A 23,933-nucleotide genomic window follows, 5' to 3' on the forward strand; every position below is an offset into this window, starting at 1 on the left:
ATAGATCTGAGGGAGTGGTAAATAACAAATTACCAGGCATTAATTGAGATAATGTCAATGAAGTCTGGCTTAGGTGATAGAAAATCAATTGTTTTTCCAAACAACACATTTTTTCTTTCCTTTCCTCCTCCCTTATTTCTTTAATGACTTGAGATACATAATATTGTTGCTTTGTTTCACATGGGCACACTAGTGCTACAGTCTTGCAACAACTTATAAATGTGCTCAAGTTTAACCACCTACGAAAGTATTTGTGGGAATGTAGCCAACAGTTTAATTATTTTTGCTAGTTGCTTGGAAGAGGCACTAGATTTTTTCATGGGTTTGATGCCCACCAGCTATTTTTGGAAATCATTAGCAGCAAACATGAGAAAATGAGAGTTATTTTCATTTTTTCATACATGAATGTCTGATAAATGTAAAACAATAAAATGGATCCCTTCTCTGTTCTCAATCCCTAGAAGTTTTAATTACTGAAAAAATTTAGGCATGGCTATTCATCCATTTTGAAACGTTACTGGAGCTTTGCCAGCTAATGTCAGCCAATGTTGCTGAAGTGATTTAACTAATTAATAGGTTGTTACAACATTTGAATAGAATCTTGCACTCAAGTCAATAAAACTGTTTAAGGAGGAAGAAAACACTGTTGAGTGCATGAGTTAATCAAGGAGTTAGTGCTCTGAAAGACCATCCGGGGAGTATGTCTGAAAAGAGAGAGGATTTCATCTTGTGAAAGACAAAACTCTTTCTTTGTGGGGCTTTATGGGGCAGCTGCTTCAGGTAGCGTTTTTACCTTCTGAGTTCTGTGTGTGATCACAATAAAATGACCCTATATGTCGTGATTATGGATTAGTAGTAAATTTGCAATCCTTAGAAGTTAGATAAACTTGTCTCCCATTTTCTGGTTCAGGAATGATCTCACCACAACTCTGCAAAACAATTGAACAGAAAGGACAATATTTTTGTTGCAAAAACTGTCCAGAAACAACTCGGAGATTAGTCACACAATGAAGTGTTTAACTCACCATTCAGTCTTTAAAATCGGTGTTGAAGAGCTTGAGTGTGCTAGTCATGTGTTCAGTTATGGGATATCAGCCATAGGAAGGGAAAGGAGCGATAGCAGAAACCATCACTCGAGGGATGATGTGTTCTCTGCCTGCCTCAGTCAGACCCGTGGGACTGAGGAGACCTGGCATCTGTGCATAGCTTTGCCACAGACACCCTGAGTAGTCACATCCTCAGTTAAATCCCCTGGATTCAACGTGTGACAGGCACCTGAATCTCAAGCCCATCACAGCTCTGTGCCTCAATTTTCAAGGGGAAGTTCTGCCCTTTCTCTTCAGACTGGGCATGTGCTATGGCAGAGGATGCTCCCCAGTGCTGTGTGCACGGTGGTGCCAGCAGCATGGCTTCTGGAGTTTGTAATAGAGAATGGGACTATAAGTGTTGCTACTGCCATCTTGAAAAATAAACTTTGTGTGGTGCTGTTCCTTATAATAGAATCTGTATTACAGATCTGCCAACAAGGTACCAATACTTGGTTGTTATTTCTTATCTGAGCCTTGTAACCCTTTTACAAGACTATAAATATAGTCATCAAGAAAAATAGGTTTAAGTTAAATGTTAAATAGTTGCAAAAATAAAGAATAATGTTTCTGATTAATTTTCTTTGTCAAATAGTACGTTAAATGGTATTGAAATTTGTCACTTAATCAAAGAAGTGTCTAAAATGTGTGCAATTACATTTTAAAAAATTAGAACACAATTTGCCCAGAAGATAAATAATTATGGTCCAATTTTATAAGTGTATCTCCAATTGTTAGAACAATTTAAATAGGAGCAAGTATGTACCAATTAATTATAACTTAGGAGGTTATTCTTAGCTCATTGTAGAGCTTTATTATTCACTCTTGAAACAAAAAAAAACCTGTAAAGGCACAGCATGATTTTAATTAATTTTTTTCAAACTGTTTAATTTTTAACTTTTTCCCAAAGCATTTAATTTTTAAACATGAGCTCTGCTAGCTACATATTTCATTCTCACCATCATATCTCTTAAGCAAGAAAAATAAAGTTAAATAAATTGGATCAGTATTCAAATAAAAGCCATTTAAAGTGATGCTTTCAAAAGTTAATCTTTATTCTTCTGAAGTATCCATCAATCATATTAGCATGAGAGCAGCCTTGAAGGCCCAGATGAGTTTAATACAAGACGGGAATACGTTCTGCAGTGTTACTACCTGAGCAGTACTGAAACAATAGTAATTTTATCTACTTGATTCAGTGAATACAGGGGACAAACATTCCACATGCTGACCTAGTGCCTTGGAACTGCAATTTTAGAACGACATTTTCCATGAAGGTATAAAATTAAAAAATCTGTAGACTGGGCAGATTTCATATGTTTAGATAATGATGAGGAAGATCGGGCAGTGGAACAGGCTGCCCAGGGAGGTTGTGGAGTCTCCTCTCCTGGAGACATTCACAACCCACCTGGACGCGTTCCTGTGCCCCCTGCTCTGGGTGTCCCTGCTCAAGCAGGGGGGTTGGACAAGATGCTCTCCAGAGGTCCCTTCCAACCCCTACCATTCTGTGGTCTGTGAAATACAGGCCCATAATGACTGGAGGAGAGAGAAAGCAAAAATCCCCATAAATGGAGAAAATTCAATTAGATGGCTCTCCATTGAGTTAAAGGGAAATTACTTTGGGGATATTCACATTTTCATAAACAATTTTCATTTCCACAAGGACTCCCCTGTCTACAGTCCTGATTACAGGCCTCTCACAGGAGTAATTTGTAGCTTTTCATAGCCGTAAGTTTTGTAGTTTCTGAAGCTAAGCCTTTTAAAATCAGTATTTATTTTGATGTCTTGGTTTGTAGAGGCTGATTTTTTTCATGTTGTCCTAATGACATAGCTTATAGAGAGAGACCTAAAACCTTCCCTGGAGCAATTGGTCGGATGATATCAAGTAGACCTGCTGTAGCACTGCAAGTGTGCTATTACCAGTTTGGTGGCAATATAGTTTTCTTAGCAAGAAACACGGTGACACGTAGGCTGTGGGCATGGGATCAGTGCCATCACTTAAGTCCTCCTCCCTTCCCAGAGCATGCAAATGATCCCATGGTTACTGACTGCACTGCTGCTGAAACTGCTAGTGTTGGCACTTAGAACATAAGAGATGGAGTAGCTGGGAAACCCATTGAATTGATATGTTTTACTGTAAACTTCAAAAATGCAAACCTCACAAATGAGGAATGCTGACCTTTCTGAGGTTAGACATCCACTTCTAGGTACCTCTGCTGCTGACTGACTGTACTAGCCAAACACAGAGTGACAGTCCTTCCAGCACACAGTCCCTACCTGAAATAATGGGGCAATCAACCAAAAAGAATTAACTTTTCCAGGTGCCTTATAGTTCCTTAGAGTATCTGTTGGCTGAGTCTCATCTCTTGCAGTAAACCAAAGATAATATTTCTGCCAGCAAAGCTCAGAAAGGACTATGTATGCTTCTAAAAAAGTGATTTAGTGTTTGTGTGTCAAGATATAAAGTCCTTCCTTTACTGAAATAAGTCTTGACTGGGTTCAGTTGTTCTTCCTCTTCAGGTATCATATGACAAGACAGATTTGGGGCAATGGATTGTTTGGTCCCACAGTCAGGATAGCATCCCTTAGTCCTTTTGGTTTAGTGTATGTTCTTATGCTGTTAGTGTATTAAATCCCAAATTAAAAGCAAAAAAACCAGTAATCTGGTAAGGAAGTTGTGCTTTACGGACGAATAACCTAGTGTATTGGAGAATCAAGACACAATGATAATTAATAGAACTTTCACGATCTACGCCGTGTATATGTATATGGCTGCATATCTATGTTACTGTAATTGCTGACCTGAAGTTTTGAGAGAGTTGCAGTTATTTAGAAAAGTTTAAGCCTCATTTTGAGTTAATATAAGCCAACACAAAGGCAGCACCTAAATATCTGCTTCATTAATTTTAGTATGTCTTGATTTCTTGTGTTTAAATATGTAGTCCTAATTTTTTGTAACACACTCAATTATATGCAGTTTCCTTTGTGTGCACTTTTTGAAAGAAAGGTTAAATGGGGGAAAAATAAACTGTTGATATTCATTAATGTTTGAAATATCGTAACAAGGGCTTAATAATAGAATTTCAAGTAAGAAGTACAAATTAGATTACAGTGAAATGGAAATTCAGCACCTAGCATACATGGATAATTCTGTAAATGTCAACTGAACTCACATTTTACAAAGTTTGAGAATCAAAACTCAGTAGTACGGAAAAGCTGGTGAAAGTGATAACTTTTTTCCTTTACTGCCCATGTATGTTTAAAACATTTTTCTTTTAATGGATCAGGTCAGCTTTAAGAATTTTCTGGTTTCCTTGGTCTCGGTGTAACAGTTCTATGGGGACCACAGAAGCAGTTGCATAGTCCATACATAAGCCAAAACGTACTCATCTCGGGTAAATATGAGGAGAGTTACTAACTTTTTTCAATGCCAAGCTTCTTAGGTCATTTGAACATTGAGGGAAAAAAATCTAAGAAAGTAATAGGAACCATCAAGGGGGAGGAGCTGTGGAACCTGCATTTTTTTGAGCTCCCATCTATGTGTCAGTGACATGTAGGAATTGCTTGACTTATGTGGTCCTAACCATAGCAATGGTGATTGCCTAGCTCGGCTCACGATCTCGCACAGTTTGATGGTGGGAGGAGAAGAAACAGTAAGGTCTTGAACCATGCCAGCATCTGCACTGTAGTACCAATCTACACTGGCTAGGTGGTAGCAGTTCATGGCAGAGTTGAGACATTGCACCTCTGATTTTGCTTTAGAAGGCAATATTGCTGGTGTGTGCTGCACATAGTTAAAAGTTTCATATTCCTAGCAACTTTAAAATGAATTAAATTTCTCTTGCCCACCCTTTCAGTTTTGCTTTACAGAGTTTACTCCTAAATAAATGGGTTTGTCTGTATTAAATGCAGAATACCTCAGCACTAGTCAAGGCAGCCCTTTGTGGCTCTGTTAGCATAGGACTCTGCTAAAAAATCTCCAAGAAGCAGCACTATCCTGCCTGAGCCATGTCAGCTCAGCAGAAGCAAAATTCATGTGACTGACTCCATCTAAGCCTGCAGATACACCCACTGAGCTGATGACTGCATTTGCCAGAGAACAGGAAAAAAACCTCAACTTCAGGACTTTTTTGCTACTCAGAAAAAGCATAATAAAAAAGCAGTATGTATTAATTCCCCAAAGTCCTTCAGTCAGTAGGAGCAGTGAACTTTTGCCTCAATTTAGCTGTGTATTCCTTTTATTCTTTTTCTTAAGAAACCATCATAGTTGTTGGGACCAGGTAACCCCACAGAGGCAGCAACAGTTTGTAACCCTTCACAGTTATCAGTATACAGTTTCTTACCTTGCCTACTCCCTTCTGAAGTACTGAAGAGGAACCAAACTTTTGAATGCTGAAAAGCCACACTGTTTTCATTTTCCAGGACTCAGGCATGGCCAAAGAGATCAGCTGAAGTTTTTTAACAAACGCACTCATCACAGAGCCCAACAGTAGAAAATTTCAGTGGAAAAAAGTTTTTCTTCTGGAGAATGAATATATGGGAGTAAAAGAATCTTTTTATTCTTGGCTCAGACAGCCCAGTTTATGGTATAAGACTTTGGTGAAAGTCTTTAATTAAAAAGTATTAATGTAACCTTTTATTTCTGTGTTGTGTAAGATTTGATATCGAATTTATAGAAGTCATTCCTGGGTCAGGGCCACCCCCGATATCAATAGAGGCTGGGGGACGAAGGGATTGCAAGCAGCCCTGCGGAGAAGAACTTGGGGGTACTGATGGATGAAAAGCTGGTCATGAGCCAACGATGTGCACTTGCAGCCCAGAAGGGCAACTGTATCCTGGGCTGCATCAAAGGCAGCGTGGCCAGCAGGTCAAGGGAGGTGATTCTGCCCCTCTGCTCTGCTCTGGTGAGACCCCCCCTGCAGTGCTGTGTCCAGCTCTGGAGCCCTCAGCACAGGAGGGAGATGGAAATGTTGGAGCAGGTCCAGAGAAGGGCCACAAAAATGACCAGGGGGCTGGAGCACCTCTCCTGTGAGGACAGGCTGAGAGAGTTGGGGTTGTTCAGCCTGGAGAAGAGAAGGCTGCGGGGAGACCTTATTGCAGCCTTTCAGTACTTAAAGGGGGACTATAGGAAGGATGGGGGTAACCTCTTTAGCAAGGCCTGTTGTGACAGGACAGGGGCTAAAGGTTTTAAACTAAAGGATGGTAGATTTAGACTGGATATAAGCAAGAAATTTCTTACAATGAGGGTGGTGAGGCGCTGGAACAGGTTGCTCAGAGAGGTAGTGGAGGCCCCATCACTAGAAACATTCAAGGTCAGGCTGGACGGGGCTCTGAGCAACCTGATCTAGTTGAAGGTGTCCCTGCTCACTGCAGGGGGGTTGGACTAGATGATGTCTAAAGGTCCCTTCCAACCTAAACCATTCTACGATTCTGTGATTCTATGATTCTTTGTCCCCCTGTATTACTGCCCAGACATGGACAGCAGCCATATGTACTTCTCGATTCTTTAAAGAGATCTTGCATATGAATTTCCAGAGGTGTTTCATCCCAGCTATTAGTAACTAGAGAACTGTGTTTTGGTATAATTTTTACCAACAAAAAGAGGGTGTTCTTTCCTGCAAATCAGAAACTTACTCCTCTGAGAAATGTCTCGCTTTATCTGCAGGAATACCCTTTAGCTCACAAATGTTTCAGGTTTTGTGCTTGTGTAGGAAACATAAGCAGGGTGGGAAATTGAAAGCCCAGCAGAGATCTTTTTGGAAGAAAACGGTGCATATGCACATCCTATACTGTCTGAATTTGGCTTGAAGAAGCTTTCGTTTGACTGTAGTCTGAGTTTATATTACTTGAGCAGTAATCACAGTTCACAACCAGCCTGTGGCATAGCTGGTTTTGTACTGGTATTAATATGCTGAAAAAGTGAACAGATCTTTCTATATTCTTTACTCCTGAAAACACCATTTTTAAATCACATTGTCTGAGGACATCCTTCCTTACTTGTGTGTTACTGTATGAAGATGGAGTACTTTTCAGCACAAGCAAGGAGGATTTTCTGGCTGATCAGCTCCTGTTCTAAAACCTCAGTACTAAGGACAAGAAGCAGAGATTTGGCTTGGAGCCCAGCAGCAGAGTGATAAGATCCCATGCTAATTTGGAGAGCTTATGTTAGCTGTCCTGCAGGTTATGTGGCACATTATGTGTTGATGAACTGGATGACCATAATTTATAGTCTCCTGACAATGTGACAGTGTTATGAAAAAAATTGCAAGCATGTGTTACCCATTAGAAAATCCATTATAATGGCCTGGAAGATTTTGGTGGCAGTAAAGAGATGCAAATACAATTTTTCCAAAAAAATATTACTGTTGCACTTTAATTTTGGAGTCTCATAAATGTAGTGATGTTCCTCCTTTGGCTGCTTATTTATAAGGCTGCTTGTTTACCACAATGCTATTACTGATTTCTTTTACAGAATCCCACTCAATGTGAGAGACATTGTCTACTGTACAGGAGTTTCACTGATGGATGAAGATGTATGGGAGTTCATTTGGATGAAATTTCATTCCACCACAGCAGTGTCTGAGAAGAAAATATTATTAGAAGCCTTAACATGCAGTGATGACAGAAACTTGCTCAACAGGTACAAAAATATTATATATCTGTATCTGACTATTACCAATAATCACTTTAACATTTATGGTTCATCACTTGAGCTTTCGTCTAAATGAAAGAACTTTGCATTTCAAGCACAGCCTTACTGTGTGTATAAACTGCCTTGTGGTTTTGCATAATGCATGTGAAAGTTGTCACGTATTATGGATTTTCACTTCCAAGTTTTCCTATGCTCATTGGAAATGTTTGAAATCCTATAATAATTGCTGGGTTGGTTTTTTTTTTGTTAGCATATCCTTTGTTTAAATGTATTGACCAGTCTGATCTTACTGATTTCATAAAAATGCACATGTAAAGTTCCAGTCAGCTTTTACTGAAATCCTTTTACATCAAGATTTTTCTGATGTGCAAATGTGTTGGGTCTTTGGAAATAAACCACTGAACTCACTTGGAGACTTAAACCATTTGGCAGTGATTACTTTTTTTCTGAGAGTTTCCTTGTGTGCTGTTGTCAGACTATGTGTTGGTGAAACTGAATGGGATTTTTTTTTCCTTGTTTCTCCCACTAGGCTTTTGAATTTGTCTCTCAACTCTGAAGTTGTCCTGGATCAGGATGCAATTGATGTGATAATCCACGTAGCTCGAAATCCACATGGAAGAGATCTTGCTTGGAAGTTTTTCAGAGAAAAATGGAAAATATTAAATGCTAGGTAAAGATAAAAATCTAAATTTATTTTCATTTTCTTATTGATGTAATTCATGTAAGTATTTTATATGTATGTATTCATCTAATTCTTGAATGTAGTCCTTTCTCTTTTAATCTATAAATAGAGATGTCTCTAAATATGAAATATATACATATGAGTCATAAATGCATTTATTCATGGATTATCACACACATGCATGGAAACATTTATCTCAGCGATCAGCTGTGTATATATATCTATTACTGTATTGTGTCTGTGCTTATGATAATGAATTCTATCTATATGTCAGGTGCTGCAGTTCTACTTTTACATAGATAAAAAAGCAGCAGTTCCCAAAGGAATTTTGGTGATTTTAAGTCTGATAGTAAAAAAATCTTTTTGAGAACATTATTTCAACTGTGGAAAAAACCACCAAACCCTTTTTGAAACATTTCCATTTTCAAAGGATGCTATTATAGTGTCATCCCCTGTCATTCCACTCGTGTTTCAGGTGAGTTTCAAATAATAGAGCAACATTTTGAATTAAAAACAGATGGACAGGAAGGAAACAGGGTTGTTCCTTATACCTACTTCTCTTTCTGTTTGAACAAGCGCTACATGTTCCTACTCAGAAGCCTAGTCAACATTTTAAAATCCTTTATGATGGATTAATTCCAAAATCAATTCAATGAATGAGAAATTTCTTTAGTTCTTTAGGGACAGCCTGAGGATCTGAGGGATTTCACGGCAGCTCATCTGATACTGACAGGTTAGAAGGGACCACAACTCAGATGAGGTTCAAGTTCTTAAAGGCAGGTGTCCAAGAACTTCAGACACCCCACGCCAGGCCACTCCCATGGTGTTGGCAGAAAAACTGTTGGAGATCTGTTCCATTCTGACTTGTGAGGAGCCACCTAGTGTACCACAGAATATTCAAAATGGTATATTTAAAATGCTGTATTTAAGCAATGAAATCCTAGTGCCTGATGACTACAGGTACAAACTTACTACAGGCTTCACAGTATCAAAAGACAAGTCAAGGAAACTCAGAGACTTTCCTAAAGGTTCAAAAAGTTGTTCATGCTGTTTTGGATAATACTTTGTAGTATAGTGGGATTTTAGATGACGTTCAGCTGGAAAAATCGGTTTGAGCTGGAATTGGTTTTGGAAGTTTATATTGCAGGAGCATACTTTTTTGAAAGCAATTTTCAAAAAAGCTTTAAGAGTGCAGAAGAGTTTAGAAATGAAGAATCCTCTGCTTCTGGTAAGATTATTCCAGGAACTGGACTTTTACACAGAAAGTGGATGGCAGACCCATTACTGGTATGCAACCCACCTCAGTTAGTTGTGCTCTGGATAGCAAATAATTTTTCAAGTTCCTCCAGGGATTTATACAGAGTTTAGTCTTAAATCTATCAGAACCTGTATCGCTACAAACACATACACAGAAGTTGTGTCCTGCCTTAGCAAGTACGTTCATCTGACAACCTAGCTAACACCTGTGATTTCAGACATGGACAAGATTAAGCAGTGTAGACAAATGGACAAGATTTAGAAAACTGTGTCGCATGCCAAATTTTGTATGTTTTAATTTTAAATAGCTGAACTTCACCTAAAATTTGAATTTTATTTCTCTCACTCGCTTGGAATGCATCACTGTGTTATCTGAGTTCCTAACAATCAGCAGGGCCTCATCAGAAACCTATTATTGTTTTTTTTTAATAGGAAATTAACTAGGAGTCTGTCTCTTTGCCCAACACTGACTTTATGTTATCTACATTCAGTTTGATCTCCAAACACATGTCAGAGCCACCAAAAGGATTGTGGCAGTTGCATTTTTCTGAAAGGGACATCCAGTTGAGTTTCCGTCAATCACGGAAAGATTCAATGCAGTGGAATTAAATAGTTCATGCAAGCTGTACATATGTGATACATATTGAAAATAACTTTGTTTTGTAATTATAGATTAAAACGTTTGAAGAGAGATTTTGAGAGGGTGGAATTAGTCTAACACCTTGCCCCTTAATGTTCAGTGAAAGAGTGACATGATGGAATGCAAAATTAGGCTTCTGATTTAAGCTTGCCGCATAGTACATTTCTAAAATACAGACTTTATTGCAGAATTGTAGTTCAAGTTACTCTGTCCCTAGGCATCTTTTTTCTACAGTTATAATTTATTATTTAATTTTATTTAAAATTAAAATACTTCGTATGAAGCATTAATTTAATAAGGTGGTATCTCAATGGTATTTTCCATTGATTTATTATAAAAGGTGTTGACATTTGAAGTAGTAACATTAAATAACTGAGGGTGATTAAATTATACTATAACACTATTTCCTCTAACTTTAAAACACAACATGTCAAAGAGTTAGAATAACAAATTATTGTTTTCAGTATGCTTGTATTCGCATTGTCCAGAGGGTACAGATAACTTATAAAATCTTCAAAATCACTCATGTTCCATTTACAAAGGGGACTTAGAAATTGAGGTGTGTAACAAGTCTCTCATAAGAAATCCATGAGACTAAGACTGCTTAAGTTCTGAAAAAGAGAATTGAAACTAAAATGCTTGAATTCCTGTTACCTGAGCATGCACTACCTTGGCTCCTAAATTCTTTTCTTCATGTATGCACATGCGTTTCAGTGTGTGAAAATTTAATCCAAGAGCTGCCTATAAGAACTCCTTCATTCTTAAGTCATTCTTTGACAGTATTTGTGAGGCCATTCAATCTGTCTGAAGCAAATGGGCTATGCTGCCTCTCAAGTTGAGTTCGCACAAGTGCAGAGCCTGTACAAATGTGAGGCACTGGAGGTTCACATCCCCAGAAGTAAAGGAGCAGGTGGAAAGCCCGTGACCCCAGGATGTGTCCAGAGAACTCAGGCATGTGAGGTTCTGCTTCTGCAGCGCTGTTGTCTTTCCTGTGAAGGGTGCGAAGACTGATACTTGCAAGACAAACACTTTTTCTATTCATTCTTCTGTTTCACTCCTGCAACATACTATTTTGGGAGGTATTTTTTCTAGAATTTTTGCCAGCAGAGCCTGTTTAGAAATTGCTGTTAGTGGCTGACTTTTTATCAAGTATGCGTAACGGGCAGTAATCAGCGCAGGTATTCATGAAGGTATCATATTCACTGGAAGGAATTCTCTTACTTCTTGTTTGCATTGTGGCTACAGTACAGACTGCGAGAAAAATAAAATCCCTGCAGCTGTTTTTATGAGGTCACTTCTGTAAAGTGGATTGGTAACCTTGTCAAAAGACCCCATCAAGAGGAGCTTCCAATTTTCCAAGCAGTCAATTATGAGGCTAAGCTGAGACTGTAATACTAAAGGGCTTTGTTAGAAAGCCTAAACGTGCTTAAAGGACCATGAAATCCATACTTCCCATAGGAGGCTTTTGCCTCTGGATGTCTGTATATGTCAGTGTGACTGAAGTTTTGGAAAAAGAGATGTACTTGCTGAAATATCCATGAATAATTCAGTTATTAGTGGTCAGGGAGTAGGATATTTGATACCTATAACTGTGTTTCCCCTCACAGAAGCTTACGGTAGCAAGCAACGCAGTGTACATCTTTCCTAAAACAGAATCTTCTCAAAAAAAACCAGTTCTCTTCCCTCTTCCTCTTCCTATCCCTCTCCCTGGGTCTATCCCTCTCCCTTTCTCTTTCCCCCTCTCTTTTGAAAGGACTGTGGCTTACAGCACCTAAGCATTTATGGGTAATTAATTTAAGATTAATAGAAGCCAAATAGAAAGCTGTGACTGTGCTAGTTCATTTCACTTTGAATTTTGAAGTCTTCCTCTAAATCAGTTTGTAAAAATAGGGTATGAACTGAATTGTTCCCCCAGATAAATTTAATTGCAGTGCAGTGTATTGGTATTACTTACACATGTCCGACAGGAGAGCTGGATTCCCTATCTTAAAAACACTCATGTTCAGATTAGCTAGATACTACTTTGGATGTATGTGCAGATAAAGATAAGGATAACTATTTGTCAAGTGCCTCTTGCTGTGCTGTGTGACGTCTGACTTGAACAAGACTTGCTTTCAGTTTCCAACTGAATTACTTTCTTCATACTAGAGACTTGGAAGTAAACCCACACAAACTATATGCACAACTTCGGGATTAGTCTAGTTAATCTTATAAGTGATCTAGATGCTTCATTTGGGGGACTGAAAAAAGCTTGTGGAAGAGCAAGCGGAACAGCAGGATTTGAATGGCCGGTTTCAAAGCAAATACTGGCAGAAGGTCATTGCTGATTGCCGCTGAGTATCCTACCCCATTATACATTGGCCTTTAAATATTCCTTGCCCAAGCTTTCAAATTTTCATTCCAGGTTGGTTCTTTGAAGATGCTGCATCGTAGCCCGGGGATTATTTTAGCGGTATTATTATCTATCAGTATTATTTATTTTAATTATCAGGTACTGGAACAAGAGAATTTGATTCAGTTCACTTATCTAGAGGCCATTTGTAATGTAGATGAGGTGGATGAATACAAAATGCAGAGAAGGCTGCAGCACTACAAAAAGTCTGTTTTAATGGTACAGCTAGAAGGGTTCCTCAGAATAGTTCTCCATAGTTGCTGCTCCACTCCTTTGGCACCTGTATTTTGAGCTGCTTTGTGTCATTACATGGAAAGCTGTTTTCGTTAAGCGTGAGGTGGTGTTGTGGTTTGGTCCTCTCCTCCTCTGGAGCTCCCAGCTGCGGTTAAGCCCATTCTGCTTAGTAACATCCAACTAAAAGTTAATTACAAATAGATCAGCCTAGAAGAAGGTCTCAGTCCAGGTTTTTAGCATGAAACACTGGAATACCAGTGTCCAATTCCAGTGCTATTGCCTTGGATCCCCAGAATCGGTCCCATACCTTCTACCTTGCTTACAGAAGACTGCTTTCTAACCTTCAGCTGGCCTGGCACTTGCATTAACTCTCTGTACATTTTCTTTTTGCCCTTGCAGGTACGGCGAAGCATTATTTATGAATTCAAAGCTTATCAGTGGGGTCACAGAATTCCTCAATACCGAAGAAGAACTAAGAGAGGTAATTTTTAAATGACTTTCAGAACGTGAGGCTGTGTTTGTTGTAAGGAGGCAGCAGGGCAGGAGCAATAAAGTGTTGGTTGTCCGGGAACTCTGTTTGCTCAGCTGGAGTCACAGGCAGCTGCGGGTGGGCAGCACGAGGATGAGGAGCAGATTGCAAAGGCACCTGAGTGGTTAGAGGTGGTGTCAGGAGGTGGGTAGTGCAGGCACTTCTCTGTGCTTGGCTGGATATGTAGGTTTGGTATTTTTCTTTTGACTATTGGTTGAGAAACTAAAGATGAGATCTTTCTGTCTGCACTAGTTTATGCTGCAGAGGGCAGCCCTAAAACCACCCAGTAGCTGCCAGTGCCTTCTCTGTTTTTCTTTTGCCTACAGTATTTCCATGTGAGAAAAGCTGTTAACCTGATATTCTGGCCAAATGACACCACAATAATTTGTTCTGAATACAAAGTACTTCTTATTTAGATTGCAAAGATTTCTCATTTTCACTTAACATCTGCCCTGACTGAGGTAGTTGTGCAGTTGCGTTATGCTCTGCTTAGCAGCTGCTCAACATTACCCCAAATGGATCAAATGGTTCTTATGCAGCATAATCATGATTAATTGAACTCTGATTGCGCTATGATATTTTGTGTCCAACCATTTGTCTGCACTCAAGTCTAGTGGCCTCGAGAACTTAGGGAAGAGCTGCAGCTGGTTTCCTCAAAGCTACCCAGGTGGGAAGGACAGTGCTGGTCAGATCTGAGTATGTGCACTGCACAAGGAAGCCTTCTGTACCCTTAGTTTCCACCTTCTTGATAGCATTGGCAGGCTGCTTGTTTATACTTCCCCTAAAAGAAATTGGCCATGTAAACATTTTGGTATAAAAAGTACAGAGTTCAGGTAGGGGCTGATTTTGATAGTTTCCAAGTCCTTCCCGTGCTTTTAACTGTGATGGGAATGAGATAGTTGCAGGATCAGCCTTTTCAGTTTTGAGCCCATGCACAAAGAGATGTTATTGAAAGTTAGATTTAAAGAAACAAGGTGAATTTGGTGTCACCAGGAAACAAAAATTAACTAGTTATGAATAAGTGTTGATGAAACCACCTGATTTTATACAAGTCAAGAAAACCAGCAACCTACTGTGCAGATCAGCCTTGCAGTTCTCACTTAAAAAGAACAGTAATTGAAGGCACACCAGTGCCATCAGCTATAATAATCTAGGTGACAGTGCTATAATTTGAGTATACGCAAGAATAGAGCAGGGGCCTTTTCAGTCTCCTGAAAAAAGATCAAAGATTTCTCATAAAGGAAGGAATCTGTTTCAGGCATTCAAAGACTATCAAATGAGTGCCCACTTGCTATTTTGCCATTCTCTTCACACTTTAACCATCCCTTCCTTTTATAAACAACTGACCTGTATTATATAATCAAAAGGGTTCTGCAAATCAAAACGAAATAAGTTTGTTATGAAGGTTGATAACGTGAAAGGGCATCAGGGCTGCCTTCTGCTGATATTTGCTTATAAACCTGAATTAAAAGCATTTCCAGTGCTCCCCAGTTTGGTTTCTTGGGTAGAAATAAAAGTTTAGAGCAGCCCAGCTGTCTGTGCAGTGCGGCAGCTGGGCTATGGGAGAGAAGGAGGTAATGATATTAATGTGATCCGGCACTGACATGTCAATATCTTCTAGTGCAATTTGAAGCAATTGCATCACACATAATTGACAGTCTGCTGTCTTATTACATTTCCTATTAAATCTTTCTACACTGTACTACATTTACTTCAACACTGAGAGTGGAGATTTATCCTAAATGCCTGACTTGTTTGTGAGCACTGGAAATATTTACTTTAGTTCCTGCAAATTTAACCTGTTAACTTGTATTTCCAGCTAAAGAACTTCATAAAGAGTTATGAAGAGGGAGCTGCTGCCTCTTTCTCTCGCGCCGTGGAAACAGTGGAAGCCAATGTGCGGTGGCAAAGACTTTATAAGGAGGAACTATTCCAGTGGCTAAGAAAATCCTTGACACACTAATCTGTCTTTCCAGCTGACCATTTAACATGAAGCTCTGCCAGAGGAAGAGGAGACAGTTCAGAAGCGTTCAACATTTAAATAATGAAGACAAGATCAGATTGCAGGGAGAAGGGGGTATTTTTTTTTTTTTTCAATTGTGGGATTTTTTTTTTTACACTGGGCTCTTGTGAAATTGTCAAGAAGCTTTTCAGAAGAGAAGACCATGAACGCTTGTGAAATCCAGTCCTCAGTGTACACAGCCAAACATGATATTAAGTGGTGCATGTAAATGTTGAAGAAAAACAAACAAAAAAACCCTCCAAAGACTATTTTGTGCATGCTTGTACCGTCCCTGCCTGTATTCTAGCATGCTTATGTATAACAGCCGCATTTTGTATGTGAGTTCAAGTTACATCAAAGATGGGCATTATACAAAGCACAAAGACTATCTACGACAATCAGTGTTGCAATGAACAAAAGGAAAGAAAGGAAAAGGAAATGCAGAAATACAGAAGGCTTCCAACTTGGGGCAGTGTGAGATGTAAAGTCAGCTTTCCCACTAGCTGCCAATTAGTCTACCACTCAGATTGTCTCTTAATGATTACAAGATGCCAGCTCATTTCTTGAGTTGCCAGTTGTTGTATCTGCAGTCTCCATGTTCCCGTCTTTAAATAAGCAGCATCAAGAGCAAGGAAAGAGAGAAAAGGAGGGAGGGGCGGAGAGAGAAAATGAGAATGAGAAAGAAAGACATCATCTATGCATTATAATTTTATACATTCATTTGCTTCTGAACAGTGGAACAGTGTGGGTTTAGTTGTGAAGGTATGCAGTGTTAATCCATGAACCACCTCTTCTCAGCAACTTTACAAGGCAGTGGTATTCACAGTGGGTCACCCAACCTGTGCAGTAGTAAGTTTTGCAGCTGATAGCGCACAAGTGTTATAAACAAACACAGGATTCAAATGGCAATTAGCAAACAGAGAGAATACCTTGCGTGCAAAGACATAAAATTAACCAAGAGGGCTGTCTTGCATGTGGTAGACCAGCCCCTGTAGTGATTTATTATGATAGGCAGGTCAGGTTCTCCTTGTGGGCAATACTTCTGCAAATAGGGATGTACAATTTATGCCAATCTAGAAAAGTGAAATATGGAGAAAGAGAGGGGTATGTGTGCGTGGGTGTGTGTTTATTTATACTGGGTAATACCAAGAACATGGGGGTTTTTTCTGTTTCCTTATATTTCACATAGACTGTTCTAGATGACTGATACTTTTCTTAATCATATGTTTGGGTTTTTTTTTCTCAGTCCTTAATCAGAAAGATGAGTGATACAGTAGAACTGCTACTTGTACAATGACCATCTGCACCATTGGTGCTAAGTGTTGAGGATAAAACTGATGGAGGCCAAATACTCTCCCATGTTTACACCATGGAGAAAAAAAAATCACAAAACTACAGAGAGGTTTCAGGTGGCAGATTGCAGCAGCTTCAGAGGGGGAATGTAGGTGTACGACCGTGTTTCTTTATGCCATCCCAGCCTATCACAGCCATCTGACCACATCATCCCATGGTACATTGGGAATATGTGGCCAGCCAAAGTAGAAAACAGCCATTTTATCTGGTGGTTTCCTTCACAGGGTGTGGAAGTTACCAGCATGCTTTACAGTTGCATTTGCTGATCCCCAGTAAGTTGTGAATTGAAACATTAGTGCAAAAAGAACCAAACCCAAGCATCTTCAGATATCAGAGTTGTGTGGAGATGCTGTTATTTTCTGGGCTCTCATTCCCATGGTATTCTGCTCCTCAAGAACTGGCAGACACATCCCATAACTAAGCTGCCATACCCATCTCGAGTCTGTCATTTTGTGTCTTTTAATGTGCAGAGAGTGCTGTGTGTGGATGAAATCCTTGAGTGGGCATTTGCTCCACTGTTTGGTGCTGTGTAGCACCACATTATCCTGGCCACGTAACCAAAAGAAGAGGGAATCCTGTGCTCTTGTACTGTTAACTCTTTGCCTTATAGTAAGCCCTAAACCTTTGTACTACGTTGCAATGCTAGTGAACCTAATGCCCAGAAACATTATCATGTCCAAGTTGAGTGCAATCCTCCTCCTCCTATGTATTTTACCTACCTCACAGGGATGTTGTGAGGCTTGACTAATGTTAGCAAAGCACTTGAATATCCTCTGATGAAAGGCGTTTAAAAGTGCACAGTATTATTTTACGTGGTTGACCAAACTCAACCTCAATGCCAGTATGTAGCGTCACATTTTCAATTTCTACTGAACAAAATCTCATGCAGATTTGTTATAATAAAAAAGCAAGCCAAATATTTAATATAACCTCTACTCTGTAATGAAGGCCAAAATCGTGATATCCAAAGAGTGTGCAGAAAACCAAGCCCTCAAACGTGAATTACTTTGAGAATTTCAGAGAAAGGAAGTGTGTGTCTGTCCCTTTGCAATTTTATTCAAGATTGTCTTTGACGTCTTCTCTTTTTCAGCACCACAGATTGAACCATGTACCTCCAGGATGCACACAGAAGTTTCTGGGCTTTTCACTGATAAAGGGCAGGCTAACAATATGTTCCAAAGTCAAAAGATTATTTCAGCCTGTGTATTCTGCACAGTGCACAGAAATTTCCACTGTTGCTCATTTGAATTGAAGTTCTTGTACATTTAGCTGGTGTTGGATGTAAATTAATATTTTAGTGGCCTTGAGCAACAGGTCTACCACAGGTATCAAGCCCTAAATGTATCTGTTATACTTACCTGTTGAAGTATTGCTTACAATTGTTGTATTCTAGTAATGTCAGTATTACTGCTATAGCTAAGGTTGAGCTGGCCTTTCCATTATACTTCCTTATTCTTTTTTTTTATATTTTGTATTTTGCTGTTTCACACTGCATCAGGATTAAATTTAAATGGATTGAATCCAACAAAACTATAGTTGTTTTCTACAATATTCAACCCCCTACTTTTAATAATATGTCTTTAGAAACTTTTTTTAATTAGAAGTTCCACACAGCTCTGTGTTGAAGAATAGTTGATGCCTCATGGAAAACTCTAATACAGTCTGCTTAGAAAAATCTATTTATCATATTGATTTTCTTTCTCCTTTACCAGTCCATTTCTGCCTTTGTCCTTATCTAAAGATGGGCCCCATTTTTATAATTTGGATTGTGATTAGGAAGCTGAATACCCCAAACTTTTCAACATTTTCAAATCTAGGATTTAATTCTGTCCTTTCCAGTGAGAGAGGAGATGCTGCAAAATGTGAATCCAGTGTGGATGTGGGCCTCACCCAGGCCCTGGGCATCATTTTATAGAGATATGGTGAGGCCTGTATCTCTAACCAGCCTTTGTGTGTATCAGGATCAGTTATTAATTGATATGGCTTACTAAATCATACAGGAAGACATATGAATAGACATGATTTTATGCCAGCATAACAATATACCTGTTTTAAAAACAGCTATCGTATTTTTATAACATTGTCCACTACAAAAATGTCAGCCTCTTACTTTGTGGCTGGTAGAATTATTCATGTATCCACTGCTGATAGCTGTTAAAATTATAGTAGCTACTAATTGTGACTATGGCAGAACAATGTGAAAACATTCTTCTGAAATGAAGAGTCAGTTCTGCTATTACTGGGAGTACTTGGACATTGATTTTGATTAAAAAAAAAACCCAAACTTCATATATCCTTGGGTACATCCAAATTTGTGACTTTTGATCATCTTTTCAGTGAATATAGCAAGAATTCCAACACTATGTTGGAAACTGAAGATGAATTTTGTGTAGCTTTTGGGCTGCTGTGGATATTTCACTGAGCTTTGGAAAAAATCTGCGCTATTCAAACAAAATATCTCCACTGATGCAGAAGGGTGCTTTCACAGGAAGAATCCTGAACCATACAATTAAATCTTTAGTAGTAAAGAATAAAAAGAGAAAATTAGTTTTTATATATATAATATTTATCTATATATTCATGTGAAAAATCCTCCATACAGATAATTTTCCCCTAAAATGTCAGTAAGTCTGATTATTTTGGATAGAAGAAAGTAAGGCCGATATTTGCAGATGAGGATGCCTTTGTTTAGATACCTGCATAATAAAGTGTTGGTTTTCCACATGATTGTAGCCGATAGTGAAGTCAATGAAAATAGACTTTGAGTCAAATGTGCAACCTTCTCTTTGAGGTAAAGGGATGTGGCTTAGAAAGCTGTTTACATATATATAGTTACCTTACAACCACTTCTGCTATGAGCACCCACCGTATTGGGCTCCCTGTCCTAAGCAGGATTTATCACCACAGTGTCAGTATGAGTGTGAAGGAATAAAAGGACTGTCCTGCTTCTGAGCAGCCTGAATAGAGGCTGTTTGCCCTGTGCTGGATGAAGCAGGCCAAAAACTGCTGGCTGCATCATCCGCAGCTGCCGCCAGCTAGCCCGGGTCAGGGAGACAGCTGGGAACCACTGAAGTGCAGAGAGGCTCCATCCAAGTTTCTCTCAGCTAGACGGGAGGGACAGAAGGTCCCTTTGCCTGTTACAGGTTGTGGGTGATCTTTAGAGGTTAGTGTCATTGCCTTGTGCGGGCAGGAAACAAAGTGAGCCTGCATTGCACAGAAAGACCTAAATCCCTGAGTGCAGTTCACCCTAACTGTTGACTGAAATCTTTGTCTAGAATATTAAAATCCATGTTCTTCAGAAGTAATTTCAAATGGTCAAATATTTTGATTTTTCAGTGCATAAAAGCACAGACAGTCTTTATGGTTGTGCTGGTTTTGGCTGTTAATGCTGAAAATGTGCCATGAGTTTCTCAGGCCTTTTTCTAATGAAGGGTTTGGAAGGATTAATACTAGTAATAGTAGTCACTGCACTAATACCATAAAAAATTTCAGATGCCTGTGCAAACCTGTATGGCACTACTGTCTGTGCAGTTCCCTTTTTGCATACAAAACTGCAAAAAATTGGCCACTCTGTTTCTCGTGCAACTCTGGAAACTTCTGCCTCTCTTAAAACCAATACTGAAACCCAGTGAAACCACTCTGACTTGAGCAAGTAGTCCATGCTGACATGAGTAATTTAGCCTTCAATGAGAAGGAAGGAGAAAGGGACTGCTTTGTGTAAGGATTTTTCACCAAAGTAAGGCCACGTGCCCTTGTTGGAGCAGAATTTTAAAATCAAGTATATTTTGAAGAAGCTGGTTGAACTTAGCCCCATCTTGTGTCTTTATGCTGAAGGCAGAGGGTAGTTCAACCTCAGAGTAACCCCACAGGATAATGCATTTGCGGTTGGATTTTATAAAACAGGTGTGGAGTTGGTTTCATTGAGATGCATTTATGGAGAATCACCCACAAGAGCAAGTGCTGTGGGTCAGACCCAGTGTCCTTTCTCAGAAAAATTGCATTTATACTTGGCTGATTTGTAACTAGTGAAGTAAGTGCGACTTTGCCAAGCAGCATTTCTGAATGCTTTGCTTATTTTACGCGCACTGTTTCCTAAGGATATCAAAGCGACGTTGGTAGAGAACACGGAGATGAGCAGCGCCGTGAGAGCAGAGGGGGCTGTGCTGCAGCAGGCAGTCACGAGCCAGGAGGCCTTAGCCAGAGTGCCCCAACGTTTCCTGGACAGCATCGCTTGGATTTGCCTGATAAGGATAGCCTTGGTACAGCGGATGAGGCCAAGAGCCAAGATGCAGTCTCAGTTCTCAGCGATATATTTCAGTCCGCTTAATATGTTCATTTCTCTAATTGCAAAGTAACCTGTAGCCAAACTGACAACACGTGTGTGGCCGCAGATCCTCCGCTGGTGCATGGTGAGGTAGATCCGTTGAAGTGACTGATGTGAATTGCAGCTGAGGATCTAACCCATTGCTTCCAAAACAGCCCCCTGAGGTGATGCCCGGGCTGGTGTACAGGACGTTTCACGTATTTGTATCTATGTTTCAGTAGCACATATTGGATGACGAATGTTTTTTTGTTTTCCTTTTGCTTTTTGTTAGAATAACACTTTGCGATCAGTTCAAATTTGATAAAGCTTTATAATATGTTTGGAGAACTGCAGAATACTGTACTGTGGAAAGTGTGGCTGCTACCCTTCCTGCAAACAGTAGATTTCCGCAGAGATGGACTTCCCTGGGCTTAGACACTCTGTGAAAAGAATATTCTGACAGTTTCTAATGGAAACATCATTGTAATTACTGTATAACTACCCTGTACAAAGACAGCTTTATTATATGTGTAAATGTAATTTTGCTATGTTGTTTTTATGTTTCAGGGACAGTAGGCTTTGGTGTGGGTGAGACGTATAGCCTTATAAAAACAGAGATTGTAGCTCCCTGTCTGATGTTTTACTGAAAGGTGTTCAGTTGCTCTATTTTTGCAGAAGATAAGCATAAGCCATTTCCCTGAAAACTTATGATCAATTCCACTACACATGCGTCAATGGCACAAATGGATCATACTATTGAAAAATAAAGGCTTGGTAATAAATTGCATTATTTTCCCAAGAGACTCCACATATGAGATCTTTTGACACCTTAAGAAGAAAGAAGTCATCCTGCAGCTATTAATGCTGGTTATAATGGATGAGTCCCTCTATTAATTCTGTCTCAGCCTTAGATTAATTCTGAATACTGTAATTAGAAGAACATATTTTTCCATCACTCCTCAAATCTGAACTCTTCGGAATTCAGTTCTTTCTCAAGTAAGAGGTGGAGCTGGTTCAGTTTAGATACAGGTCACCAATGGTTTCACACAAACCCGTATTTGCGAGATCAGAATGCCATTTCGTTTAAAGGAAATATAGGTCATTGCATAATGTCACAGTTCTCTCTCTATGTGCCATATATACATGCATGTATAGCTTCTAATTCTGGACATTTTGCTTCAACAAAGCTTTCATTGGTTATGTGTATTTACAGACCTTACTCAAAAGTTTCAGCTCAGCAAAGCAGTTGGACGTAGGCAGGATGTGAGGCTGCGTTGACCACGACTCAACTACGTATAGAGTATACATATACTGGAGGCAGTCCCACAGGTTTCTGTGGGATTACTCATGCGCTTCAAGTTAATGTATCAAATCATGCATATGGCTGAAACAGTCTTTCTGGAAAGTTATTTGGGTTGAAGCCTGTTTCTGCACAGGTTTCAGGTGCAGGATGTGGCGATGTGTTTTTGCTGAATTTAAAATCACATCTTACTTTATATAGAGCCAACTGCTCTTCTCTCTTTTCTTTTTTTATAGAAAAGCATATATTTTGCATATAAAGCAGCAGTATTAACTGATTCTCAGTATATCTAAAAATGCCAAATTTATCAAAGTTTTTCGTTTATTGTTTAAAGCATCCTAGGATTTGGGAATAAAGGCAGAATTACTCTTACAATGTTAATTAATGACTATAGAACTAATCAGCAATTTAAACCAATAGCCAAATAAAATATATGAATTTCTGTTACAGTTTACTGGAAAAGTGTTTTTTCTATGATATGCCTTTAAAAACGACTCCATAAATATGGGACCACTATGTGTTCAACATAACATTTTTATTCCACTCTAACTAAGGACTGACTAAATGGATTTTTTTTTTTAAATGAGAAACTTTATCTTCTGTATTTTAAGCAGAACAAATTTGAATTTTGTCTCTGATAATAAAATTTTGTATAGTAATGTGTAATTCATCACTGTCTTAATTTTCTGACGTGGAGACATGGCTAAGATAAATAATACCCAGCCTTTTGATTATGTTCTCACTTCAGTTGAGATAACAGTTTAATAATGCTGAATAGACACACCGAGGTTTTACAACTAAAAACATGGAAGAAAAAGTATTTTTTGACATGGAATTTTTCAAAACACATTAAAATGATGGGACTAGTAGAAAGCAGAGATACACAGAAAATACAAAATTTGGGCTTGGAAGTACTTGTAAGCGCCACAAGGCTACCAGGACTGAGACTGGAATAGAGAGCAAAGTCTGTCATTTTTGCTTTTCTAATTATGTAAATTTTGAATAAGCAAAAAAGATCTTTTCACTGGTAAAAGTGATTTCAACTGGAATGCAGTTCAAATGACTTTTTAATAGAGTCCTTGAATTCAGGCTATTATTTTCCTTTTTTGAAGAACAGTTTTCAGTAAAAATGAGATGTGAAATATGTGCAATTATTTACCCATTGGATGCAATCATGTTCCCACTGAAGTCAATAGGAGCTTTGACATTGACATCACTGGGAGTAAGCGCCAACCCTGTATTTTTCAAAATATACCTTTCAATGCCAGAATGTCTTTTTTCTTTAACAATAAAGATGATGTCTTCTGTATTGCACATCTTAGCCTACTGAAAATGGAAGGGAATTTTTAAGGTCCTGATTTTGTAGAGCCCAACAGGCAGAATTGATGCTTTGAGCACAGGTAAGCAGAACTGGGGACTAAATTAGTATATTTATAATATCCTACCATTAAACACTTCACTGTGTTATACTGGGGCTAGAATTTTGACCATCCTATATGGATGT

The 23,933-nt window shown here is 38.9% G+C and overlaps 1 protein-coding gene across 1 annotated transcript in view; it reads left to right on the forward strand.

Moving 5' to 3' along the window:
- TRHDE (thyrotropin releasing hormone degrading enzyme) overlaps positions 1–23,095 on the forward strand; it is a 221,964-nt gene extending 198,869 nt beyond the window's left edge. Inside the window, exons 16-19 of the mRNA XM_064449710.1 lie at positions 7,558–7,725; positions 8,267–8,407; positions 13,342–13,423; positions 15,291–23,095. Coding sequence (XP_064305780.1) covers positions 7,558–7,725; positions 8,267–8,407; positions 13,342–13,423; positions 15,291–15,434 — 535 coding nt within the window. The 3' untranslated portion in view covers positions 15,435–23,095. The remainder of the gene's footprint in view (positions 1–7,557; positions 7,726–8,266; positions 8,408–13,341; positions 13,424–15,290) is intronic.
- The last annotated feature ends 838 nt before the right edge of the window (positions 23,096–23,933 follow it).

The sequence above is a fragment of the Phalacrocorax carbo genome, chromosome 1 (assembly GCF_963921805.1).
Source record: "Phalacrocorax carbo chromosome 1, bPhaCar2.1, whole genome shotgun sequence".
In the NCBI taxonomy this organism is placed as follows: Eukaryota; Metazoa; Chordata; class Aves; order Suliformes; family Phalacrocoracidae; genus Phalacrocorax; species Phalacrocorax carbo.